General features: G+C 35.9%; 1 protein-coding gene across 12 annotated transcripts in view; it reads left to right on the top strand.

Moving 5' to 3' along the window:
- The window catches only part of EHBP1 (EH domain binding protein 1), a 350,723-nt gene that overhangs the window by 173,311 nt on the left and 164,440 nt on the right, over positions 1-12,972 (top strand). For all 12 annotated transcript variants that reach the window (XM_047781969.1, XM_047781964.1, XM_047781962.1 and 9 more), the window contains one exon: positions 10,696-10,882. In XM_047781969.1, the coding sequence (XP_047637925.1) occupies positions 10,696-10,882 (187 nt within the window). The remainder of the gene's footprint in view (positions 1-10,695; positions 10,883-12,972) is intronic.

Genomic DNA, 12,972 nt, shown 5'->3' with positions numbered 1-12,972 from the left:
GTTAGGCAAAAATTTAGTAGAATGCAAAAAATCAGAGTCAAAGGAAAAATTATTAATTTGGACTTCTTCAAAATTAAAGCTTTTTTTCTTTTTAAAAAAACACTTATGAAAATAAAAAGACCTGCCACAGTTTGGCCATAATTCTTTGAAAAGCACTATATGGCAAGACTGTATGGCAAGATTTCTGTCTAGAGTATGTAAAGGCAAATCAATGAAATTAGAACACACCCTCACACCATGCACAAAAATAAAATCTAAATGGCTTAAAGACTTAAACATAAGACACCATCAAACTCCTGAAAGAGAACATAGGTAAAGCATTCTCTGACATCAGCCTTACAAATGTTTTCTCAGTTCAGTCTCCCAAAGCAACAGAAATAAAAGCAAAAATAAACCAATGGGACCTAATCAAACTGACAAGCTTTTGCACAGCAAAAGAAAACAAAAAACAAAAAAACAACTTACAGAACGGGAGAAAATAGTGTCAAATGATGCAACTGACAAGGGCAAGCAACTTATACAATGCAACAGCAAAAAAGCCAACAACCCAATTGTAAAATGGGCAAAAGACCTGAATAGACATTTCTCCAAAGAGGATATACAGATGGCCAACAAGCACATGAAAAATGCTCAACATCACTGATTATTAGAGAAATGCAAATCAAAACTACCACTAGATACCACCTCACACCAGTCAGAATGACCATCATTAATAAGTCCACAAATAACAAATGCTGGAGGGAGGGTGGAGAAAAGGGAACCCTTATGCACTATTGGTGGGAATGTAAGTTGGTACAACCACTATGGAAAACTGTGGAGGTACCTTAGAAATCTATACATAGACTACCATATGACCCAGCAATCCCACTCTTGGACATATATCCAGACAAAACTTTCCTTGAAAAAGACACATGCACCTGAATGTTCATTGCAGCACTATTCACAATAGCCAAGACATGGAAACAACCCAAATATTCATTGACAGATGATTGGATTAGGAAGGTGTGTTATATATATACAATGAAATACTACTCATCCATAAAAAAAAGAATAAAATAATGCCATTTGCAGCAACATGGATGGAACTAGAGACTCTCATACTGAGTGAAGTAAGTCAGAAAGAGAAAGACAAATACCATATGATATCACTTATATCTGGAATCTAATATACATCACAAATGAACCTTTCCACAGAAAAGAAGATCATGGACTTGGAGAACAGACTTGTGGTTGCAGGCAGGAGGGGGCGGGGGCAGAGGGAGTGGGGTGGACTGGGAGTCTGGGGTTAATAGATGCACACTGTAGCCTTTGGAATGGATGGGCAATGAAATCCTTCTGTATAGCACTGGGTACTATGTCTAATCACTTCTGGTGAATCTATACATGATGCGTGGGTCAACACACTGTACAATAGAAAATTGGTGGAACACTGTAAACCAGCTATAACCAAAAATAATAATTATTATTATATTAAAAAATAAAGTATGTAAAGAACTCTCAATAATAAGACAAACTTTTTTTTAAGAGGGAAAATATTCGAACAGATATTTCACAAAAGAAGATGTAAGAATGACCAGTGTACATACAAAAAGATGCTTAATATCTTAGTCATCAAAGAATACAAATTAAAACCATATAAGATATCATTACACACCCACTTGAATTGCTAGAATTTTAAAAACTTACCATACAAAATATTGTCAGGGACATGGAGCCACTGGAACTCTCACAGAACTCTCAAAGTTCTAAATGGTGCAACCATTTTAGAAAACAATTCAACAGTTTCTTAAAAGGTTAAACATACACCTTTCATTTGACCTAGCCATTCCATTCCTAGGTACTTACCCAAGAGAAATAAAAGCGTAGGTCCACAAAAAGATTTTTTTTTTTTGGTCTTTTTGCTATTTCTTGGGCCGCTCCCGCGGCATATGAAGATTCCCAGGCTAGGGGTCCAGTCGGAGCTGTAGCCACCGGCCTACGCCAGAGCCACAGCAACGCGGGATCCGAGCCACATCTGCAACCTACACCACAGCTCACAGCAACGCCGGATCGTTAACCCACGGAGCAAGGGCAGGGATCGAACCCGCAACCTCATGGTTCCTAGTCGGATTCGTTAACCACTGCGCCACGACGGGAACTCCACAAAAAGATTTTTATATGAATATTTTAACAACTTCATTTGTCATAATAGCAACATATGGGAATATAACTCAAATGCCCATCAACAGGCTAATAAACAAATTGTGGTATATCCATATCGTGGAACACTGCTCGGTAATAAAGAACAAACTATTGGTACATTTAACTACATGGATGAATCTGCAAGTGAAATGCTGAGTCAAAGAAGCCAGACCAAAAAAAAAAAGCACATACTGTATAGTATCCTTTATTTAAAGCTGTAGAAAATACAGTCTTTTGCGAGAAAGCAGTTCTGTAGTTGCCTATGATTGGAGCTGGAAGGAAGCATGGATTGAAAGGGGTACAAGGAAACTTTTGGAGCAATGGAAATGTTTGTTGTCTTGGTTGTGCTAATGGCTTAACACTTCTATATATGTGTAAGAAAATTCTAAGTTATACTTTTAAAATACGTGCCATGTATTGTATCTGTTATACCTAAATAAAGCTGTTTTTTTAAAAACAGCAATCTGACTTCATTAACAGAAATACTGTGTCACATGGGTGGTTCCCAAGCTGAAATTCTTGGGCTTTTAGATCTCTTTGATGAAAATAATTGGTGTGGAACAGGCAGATCTCCAGAATATTTAATATTTTTTTGAAAACATGAATAATAATTGTAATGTTTGCTTGCAGTGAGGCTATCCAGATCTTTGCTTTCCTTGGAAATACTGTATTTCCGTGTATTAACATTATTTAGATCTTGGGGAAAATAGTATTTCTTTGAAAATACAGTGTAGTAGGAAAATCTTTTAAGATACAAGATGTGTGGGTTGAGTGGGAAATAATTAAAAAGGCTCCTTTGATGTGTGAAAGTTGGAAGAAGTTGCTTTGTGTGAAGGGAGAAATGTCATCCCTCTCTTGTGCACTGGTCAGCTCCCATTTGGAGCAGTATTTTACTTCTAGGTGCTGCACTTTACAAGGGGCATTGATGATTCAGAGTGTTAACAGAGGAGAGCAACAGAGTCATTAAAATTTCCAGAAACCACATCAAATAAGCAGTGATTAAGGAAAGGGCATAGGGACTATTTGACTTAGAAATGATTTAAGGGAACGATAATAACCAAGTTCAAATATTTGAAAGACTTTTGTTTGAAAGAATGGGAACTTGTGTTTGTTTTCTGTTGCTCTGGTACTGCATTTCTCAACCTTTTCCTGTTTTACAGCACATAGCTAATGACTCTCACATGTGCTGCATGCTTCCAGGGTCATGACTAGGTTCTGATAAAACCTAAAGAAATTTCTAACCTCCTATGAGTATGAGAATTACATCACAATAATCATCTTATTCCAAACCAGGTTGAGATCTCAAGATTAATTAATAACTATACAGGGGTTAAAAAGGTTGGCTCTACTCTTGCTAAAGTTATTATATTTGTTTTCTTTGAAATAGCTAATGTGATCAAAATAAAATTTCTCATGGGTGGTGTAGGCACTGAGTAATAGCCACACACCTAGAGTATTTGAATGTAAATGCAAACTTTGAATACAAGCATTCAGTCATTCCAAGATGCATGAGTATTGCACAACATACACACACCCTGCTTTCTCCTATTAACAAATTAAAGAGACATCTAATGTTTGCTTAAACTTTTAAAATGCCTTAATAAAAACTAAAATCAGAATGACTAGGTGTTTCCTTTTAACCATTCTTTTTTTCCACATGAAAGTCAGTGTCTTTACAAGTTTCCCATGAATAAAGAGCATTCTAAATTGCTCAATCATCTGAGGTTACCAGAGGTAATCTGTAAACACTCAGGTTTTTTGTAGGAGCATATACATATCTCTAAAAATTGTTCATCAGCTAATGTCTAGGAAGAACTCTGTCTTAATTACTTATTTGGCATTTCTCATCTTTTTCTTCACAAGTTTGTAGGTCCAACTTCAGTAGCAGAAATCCTCCAGAATTTGTTCTTACTTCAATAATAAACTTATGACCTTTCATCAAGTGAAAAGCCTATATGACTCATATTCCATTACCAAACTCTTCCTCTATCCTCTGACACAAAACTGTCACAAATAAATAGTACTGAACTCTTTGAAGTGTAAAACAACCTTCAGAAGCTGAGCATGTCCGTCAGCTCCAAGAGAAAGTGTACACCCTTCAGTGCTTTTAGCACGTGTCCTTTACACTTAGCAACTGCATGGGTTTCTCAGTTTTCTCATGTTTGGGGGTTAGTTCGGCCATTCCAGTTATGTAGCAAAAATGAAAACTGATAAAGCAATAATTTTTTCAAGAAATCTCTGAAGTGACCTTTGAGATCTAGCATGAAATCATTTCTGATTTCTTGGTTATGTGTCAGTTTCTCAAGGGAAATTGTCATTGAATTTTAGTCAGGGAAGCTATAGACTTATTTTAATACATTCAGATTGTTTTTCCAAAGGAAAGTAAATTTTCAAAGTGACAGTAAAAGACTACAGATTTCTTTTTCAGTATGTTTATTAACCCTATTTCTAATCAACTTTAGTTTTTCTATAACTTTTTCTTGGGTGAATTTTGTTAAAATAATGAATAATGTCATTTAAAGTTATTAAAAGTTATTCTGTCCAATTTTCCAGTTACTATAACTGATGAGTTCTTAATTCATAATGAGTTAATGATATAACTAATCTATTACTCAGATATACAGTACAAGAACAAAAATAATTCTTATTTATTCTGTGATATAAGAAGCCTTGAAATAAACTGTTCAGATCATAGATGATCAACAAAATGTGGAAATTATGCTAAATAGTTTTTCCTTACTAAAAATACTGTTTAAAGGACTTCTGATTGTGGCTCAGCGAGTTAAAGACCTGATGTTGTCTTTGTGAGGATGACTGTTTGATTCCTAGCCTGGCAGCTACAGCTCCAATTTGACCCCCAGCCTGGGAACCTCCATTTGCCATGGGTGCAGCCCTAAAAATACCAAAAAAAAAGCATTTATCAGAAATTATATAATTCTTGACATTATAGAGGAGAGAACAGTATTCACAATCCTATATGTGTACTATTCCCATTTACTCTTTTTCTTATTTTTATATTTTTAAAAAAATTTTTGGCCACACCTGCGGCACACAGAAGTTCCTGGGCCTGGGATTGAACCTGTGCCACAGCAGTGACCTGAGCCACTGCAGTAATAACACTGGGTCCTTAACCCACTGTACCACAAGGGAACGCCTACTTACTACTCTTTTTAAAATAGCACTTTTAAAATTGAGATAACAAAAAATTCTACATTTTATACTGTACACTCCATTGGTTTTTGGTTCTCTGTGTTGTGCAACCATCATCACTATCTAGTTTTGGAACACTTTTGCCACCCCAAAATCCCATATCTATTAGTACTTAGTTCCAATTAATCCCTTTCTCCATCTCCTGAAAACTACTAATTTACCTTCTGTCTCTATGGATTTGACTCTTTGGGATATTTTATATACATGGAAATAATGTACTCTTCATTCCTGAAAAGTAGGAAATTCAGTTTAAGTTAGAAATCTGGGGTCTACCTGGAGGGTCATTCAAAACCCTCAGAAGTAGAGGCTCCTTGTCCCTATTCTGATTTAGGAGCTAACCACTGGTGCCTAGAACACTGTTGTCTCGCAGATAGATTGCAGATATGCCTGCTGATTCCCTTAGTGTTCTTGGCTGTCAGGCATGGTCTGGGGCAGCTGGAATCCCTGCTACTTTCAATTTCCAGCAGCTTTCTGTGTTCATTATAGCATGTCATACAAATTTAATTTTTACTACATGTCATACTGTAAAATGGATTGAGAAACACAGCTCTAACTATTTTAAAAAAATGTCCATTTCGGAGTTCCTTTTGTGGCTCGGTGGGTTACATACCCAGCTAGTATCCACAACAATACTAGGTTCAATCCCTGGCCATGCTCAGTGGGTTAAGGATCTGGCATTGCTGTGAGGTGCAGTGTAGGTTGCAGGCATCATTTGGATCCTTTGCTGCTGTGGCTGTGGTGTAGGCTGACAGCTGCAGCTCCTCTTCGACCCCTAGCCTGGGAACTTATATATGCTGCAGGTGTGACCCTAAAAAGCAAAAAATAAAAGTCCATTTTGACTATGTTTCTAGTATTATGAGCCTCAGGAACCAACCTTGGAAATCAATAGATGTGAGCTTCTTTTCTGCTTGCATTTACCTTCAATATACAAAGAATACCAATATTCAAGTGGTTAGAGGGAGGCAGAGAGATGTAAAAAAATTAAAATTAAAAAAAAAAAAACAACAGCATCTAGATATCTTTGTGTCATACTAGGTAAGTTTTGTAAAAGTTGAAAGCAACTTCATATTGTAAATTCAGTTATATGAAGCACACTGAAAAAATTGTCTGTCTTAAGAAATTCTGTCATTTTTACCTCTGTTAAGTGCAAATTCTTTTGTAATAAAAATACCTATTCCCTAATACTTTTAAGTTTTTTTTAAACTTTTTTAAAAAACTAACCAACTTATGTAACAAACTAATAATGATTATTATAGCAACTACCATCTAACAAATATCATTGAAATTTGTATATTTAACCAGGAATAATTTTTTAAAATATCACCCAAATAATTCGCATGACTCAATTCAGTTAGATTGGAGTGGGTTTGTTCAGTTCTGAAACTTTTTTTCTTTTCTAAGTTTTTGAGTTAAATTTTTTTGTCCATTTATTTTTACCTCCCTTTAAACTACTGAAAGAGTTTGAAAAATAACTATATAAGGCATGGACAGAGGTGAGGGAGATTCTGAGGTCATAATCCTAGCTCAGTGGGAAGGAGCCACATGACATCAACTGTTACAATGAGTACAGAGTGAGAGTGACATTGTAAAGTATGGTATATTTCTCCTCACTGGTCCAGATATTCTTGGAACCAGAGTCTCATGAAGGTGACTGGGCAGGAGTGTAGATACTTGGTTATTGGTTCTAAATGAATCTGATACTGTCGTAGTTAAAAGAACATTCATAACAACACAGAGGCTATCACCAGTAAGACATTATATAACTGGGTGTAATACCCTTGGTATAATTATTATGTTTGGATGATATGATTCTTAGCTTTGTAGACTCAGAAATTCTATTGTTACTGTGCATACTGGATATTAGAGTCTATGGAACAGACTGATGTTGGGGAAAAATCCAACAACCTAATAAATAATATCCAGGATAAAAGTTTATTACTGTGTAGCAGGAAGAATAATCATCGTATATACCAGGTACTTGTGTTTATGGATAACTAACTAGAAAAAATATCTCATAAAGGGAGTTAACAAGGAAGATTTCCTGCCTGGGCCTAGACTCTATGTAGAGGGGAAAAAAAATCTTCCCTAAGAAGTTGTAAGCACAGGCCTACCCTCATGTGGATTTGACATTATGTTGGCGGCATCTGGGAATGCCCAAGCCAAGAAAGTAAGAAACAAAGTAACTCCTACAGTGCTTGACAAATACAAGTGTTAAACACTCTAAACAGAGACACTCCCAGCTCAGATTACACAGGATTTCCTCAGATTAAGCAGCGAACTCACAATCTAGAATTACAAAATACACAAGGAAATAGTTTACTAAGAAAAAGATTGAGGAGGCAAAAGCATTACACATGTAATTATAAATTCAAATAATAGATGTATCAGGTAGAGACCATGAAATAAGTATGTATAAATGATTAATAACCCATACCTCTGTACCTAAAGTATTATGCACACAGCCATATGAAGGAATATGCTGACTGAAATTAAAAATTCGTGGAGAATTAAACAAACACAGATGAAGAGGGAAAAAGTTAACTGGTCATAGATGTGAAGGAATTATCCAGAATGTAGCACAGGAGGAATAAAAATGTGTACAATTATGAAGGACAGAGGTAATTCAACATATATCTAATAAGATTTTCTAAAAAAGATTATAAAGAAAGTAAAGAAGAGGCCATCAAATAATGGTTGATAATTTTTCAAAACTAGTGAAACACATGAATCTCCAGACTCAGGAAGTGCAAGGAATCTGAAACAGGATAAGTTAAAAGAAATACACACATTTATTATTATAAACATTTTTCTAAAGGTCTATATAGCAGAGTGTGACTTTGTATTTTAAAGATTTTTAAATACCTTTTAAAAGGGCAAGTTTTATTGTTAAACAGTAATTGTTTCCAGATTGTAAGTTATCATTGGCTGGGGTTTTACTTATCATTTGCAGTATTTTCTTTCTCTCTCTCTCTTTTTTTTAAATTTATTTTTATTTACTTATTTATTTTTATTACTCAAATGAATTTATCACATCTGTAGTTGCATAGTGATCATAATAATCTGATTTCACAGGATTTCCATCCCACAGCCCAAGCACATCCCCCCACCCCCCCCAAACTGTCACCTCCGGAGACTATAAGTTTTTCAATGTCTGTGAGTCAGCATCTGTTCTGCAAAGAAGTTCCATCTGTCCTTTTTTCAGATTTCACATGTCAATGAAAGCATTTGATGTCGGTGTCTCATTGTCTGACTGACTTCACTTAGCATGATAGTTTCTAGGTCCATCCTTGTTGCTAAAAATGCTGGTATTTCATTCTTTTTGATGGCTGAGTAATATTCCATTTGTATATGTACCACATCTTCTGGATCCACTCCTGTGTCGATGGACATTTAAGGTTGTGTCCATGTTTTGGCTATTGTAAATAGTGCTGCAATGAACATTGGAGTACATGTGTCTTTGCGAGTCGTGGTTTTCTCTGGATAGATGCCCAGGAGTGGGATTGCTGGATCAAATGGTAGTTCTATGTTTAGTTTTCTGAGGAATCTCCATACTGCTTTCCACAGTGGTTGCACCCATTTACAATCCCACCAACAGTGTACTAGGGTTCCTTTTTCTCCACACCCTCTCTAGCACTTATTGTTTGTAGACTTTTGGATGATGGCCATTCTGGCTGGTGTAAGGTGGTACCTCAGAGTGGTTTTGATTTGCATCTCTCTAATCATGAGTGATGCTGAACATCTTTTCATGTGTTTTTTGGCCATCTGTATGTCTTCTTTGGAGAACTGTGTGTTTAGATCTTCTGCCCATTTTTGGATGGGGTTGTTTGTTTTTTTGGTATGGAGCTGCAGAAGGTGTTTATAAAATTTGGAGATTAATCCCTTGTCAGTCGATTGATTTGCAAAGATTTTCTCCCATTCTGTGGGTTGTCTTTTTGTGTTGTTTAGGGTTTCCTTTGCTGTGCAGAAACTTTGAAGTTTGATTAGGTCCCATTTGTTTATTTTTGTTTTTGTTGTCAATACACTGAGAGGTGGATCTGAGAAGATGTTGCTGTCGTTTGTGTCAGAGCGTGTTTGGCCTATGTTTTCCTCTAGGAGTTTGATAGTGTCTGGTCTTATATCTAGGTCTTTAATGCGTTTGGAGTTTCTTTTTGTGTATGGTGTGAGGGAGTGTTCTAATTTCATCCTTTTCCATGTGGCTGTCCAGTTTTCCCAGCACCACTTATTGAACAGGCTGTCCTTTCTCCATTGTATATCCTTGCCTCCTTTGTGATAGATGAGTTGGCTGTAGGTGCGTGGGTTGAATTCTGGGCTTTCTATCTGGTTCCACTGATCTATATGTCTGTCTTTGTGCCAGTACCATATGGTTTTGATGATTGCTGCTTTGTAGTATAGTCTGAAGTCCAGTAGCCTGATTCCTCCAGCTCCATTTTTCTTTTTCAGGATGTCTTTGGCTATTCTGGGTCTTTTGTGCTTCCAAACAAGCTTTAAAATATTTTGTTCAAGTTCTGTGAAAAATGTCCTTGGTAATTTGATAGGGATTGCACTGAATCTGTAGATTGCCTTAGGTAGCATAGTCCTTTTGATAATATTAACTCTTCCCAATCCAGGAGCATGGTATATCTTTCCATCTATTTGTGTCATCTTTGATTTCTTTCATCAGTGTCTTATAGTTTTCAGAGTACAGGTCTTTTGTTTCTTTAGGTAGGTTTACTCCTAGGTATTTTATTCTTTTGGATGCAATGGTAAATGGAGAGTGTAATAAATAAATATATATATATATATATATATATATATATATCAGAGTGTAATATATAATATTATATTAATATATATATTAATATTAATATATATATAAACGGAGAGTGTAATATATATTATATATATATATATATATATTATATATATAGCAGAGTGTGACTTTGTATTTTAAAGATTTTTAAATACCGTTTAAAAGGGCAAGTTTTATTGTTAAACAGTAATTGTTTCCAGATTGTAAGTTATCACTGGCTGGGGTTTTACTTATCATTTGCAGTATTTTCTTTCTCTTTTTGTTTTTTGTTTTTGTTTTTTTTTTTGGTCTGCCCACGAAATGCAGAAGGAAGTTCCTGGGCCAGGGATTGAACCTGTGCCACACCAATGACCAGAACCACAGCAGTGACAACACTAGATCCTTAGCTTGCTAAGCCACCAGGGAATTCCCATTTTCAGTATTTTCTAGTTTCATAAGTGAAAATATTATAGTATGTTAGTTGGGAATAGACTATTTTTATAAAGATATTTAACAATAATTCTTCTTTCATTTAGATCAAATCCTTTTTATGAACCTAAACCAGCTCCTCCAAATAATTTGGTGAATCCAGTTCAAGAATTGGAAACTGAAAGGAAAGTAAAAAGAAAAGCCCCAGCCCCACCATCCATCTCACCAAAGACAGGAGAAGTGAATGAAAACACAATTGTTTCTGCAGGAAGAGATCTCTCCACTTCTCCTAAGGTAGGAGTTTGATCTTACTGAAACATGTATTAATGTTTACTTCCTGTTCCCTGTGCAATTTAATTCAAATTAAGGAAAGTTATCATTAGCTATTTTTGATGATGTAAAAGTAAAATGCAAGTAAATCCATTATACAGCCACACTGCATATATGTTTGGGAGCCTATAAATTCATGGTATGCTATGGATTAGATAGTTTGGGTTAAGACTTGTTTTTAAAATGCTGTTTTGAAATCCGAAGGAGAAAGGTATTATGGTTGTAGGGTTGGTGCTTTGAAGAAGGGATACTCTAAAGCAGCTAGATGTGAAAGACAGCTTCCACTAATACAGAGGAAGGAGTAGAAATCATCCTTTGAGAAATGTTCTAGAAAGTTTGAGGCTTAGTGTAGAGAAATGCTTTGCTGAAGAATTTCAATACTGTCACTTTGATTTATGTCAGGTTATAATTTTGGCCTTGTTACTTTTTTTAGAAATATTAATGTATAATAAATAACAAGAAAGGTAAAGCACAGTGTTGGAGCAAAATCTAAAGCTTTTAAATGATTTGATCGCAAGTAGTATATCTTCCATGTGTAAGGAAGAGATGTTAGATTTAGCAAGTTTTTTAAGGTAAAAAACTCGTGACCATACTCATGAGTGTTTTGTTGTTTTTGTTACCATATTATATTATTTAATCCTCACAGGTAGTTAGGGGAAATGAGAAGAACTTGAATGAACTTGAACTCAGTGGAAAAAAGGTCACAGGTCCCCCAGTCAGTAGAGAGAGGATTGGAATTGTCATTTTCATCAACTGTGTGATATCTAGACCATATTCCACCCCAGGTGTGTGGGCTGCTGCTTTTCTCAAGGACATCAAGTTTCAGTAGTTTCTCTTGGATTTTATAGTTCATTTTCTGGCTTTTATTAAATGCCACAGGTCTGGATTTGTTTGCTTGTATTTTCATTGTTTTAAAGGGAGAGTGCCATTCCAGAAGTCAGTCTTCAGGTGTGTATTTTTAACTCTGTGTAACTTTAGGAGGAGAAACCAGGACTAAATTCTGTATTGGGGAGTTCCTGTCATGGCTCAGTGATAACGAACCCTGCTAGTATCCAAGAAGATACGGGTTCAATCCCTGGCTTTGCTGCGAGCTGTGGTGTAGGTCACAGACATGGCTCAGATCCTGCATTGTTGTGGCTGTGGCGTAGGCTGGCAGCTACAGCTCTGATGTGACCCCCAGCCTGGAAACTTCCATATGCCGCAGGTGTGGCCCTAAAAAGAAAAAAGAAATCTCTTGCTATTGGTTGGGGAAGATGAGGGTGAGGTCTGTAAATGAAAGCAGCAAATAGTAGAAATATAAAGCAAAGGAGTTGGTCAATTCCTATACCCGTGAAGTAAAAATAAAGACAGGAACTGAGACAATAATCAGAATCAAAAAGGTAGGTTCTTATCCATTCTAACCATCAAATATACCTATACCTACACCTTGTTTCCCCAAATCTCTACTTCATAGCATACTTCCTGCCCCAATCTCCTTCTATAGTCCATTAGAGTTTAAAGCTCATCATGAAATCCTAATCCCTTCCTAGGGGAATGGAAAGGAATTTAGCAGTGCCTTTTTGTGTGCCAGGCAATGTTCTGTTACTTCATTTGATCTTCAGAACAATCTGAGAAGTAGATTCCATTAACTCCTTTTTGCATACAAGAAGTTGAACCTTAGTTAACTAACTTGCTTAAAGTGATAAAACTAGTATTGGCAATGCCAGAATTAAAATTCAGGTCTTTTGAGTCTAAAACTGGTTTCTCATTGTGCCATTCTACCTCTGAAGAGGTATTTTCAGTTCCAAGTTGGAACTCTAGGTATATTTTCCATAGAAACATTGTTGCACATAGTGGTTAAGTAAACTCTGTTGTAGTGAAGTATAACATAGCTATTTTTTTGTATTAGTTTGAGGATAGTGTTCCATTGTATACATATTGTGCAATAAATGATGTTTATGGGAAAAGCTGAGCATTTTACCACTATGCTTTTCTTGGAAAATGCCACATTGTGTTCAAACACAGACAGTAGAAACCCAATCAGTCATATATCCATCGTAACCTTCTGCTGATCT

Source organism: Phacochoerus africanus, chromosome 5 (assembly GCF_016906955.1).
Source record: "Phacochoerus africanus isolate WHEZ1 chromosome 5, ROS_Pafr_v1, whole genome shotgun sequence".
Taxonomy (NCBI): domain Eukaryota; kingdom Metazoa; phylum Chordata; class Mammalia; order Artiodactyla; family Suidae; genus Phacochoerus; species Phacochoerus africanus.
This window is presented reverse-complemented; position numbering and strand designations above follow the sequence as displayed.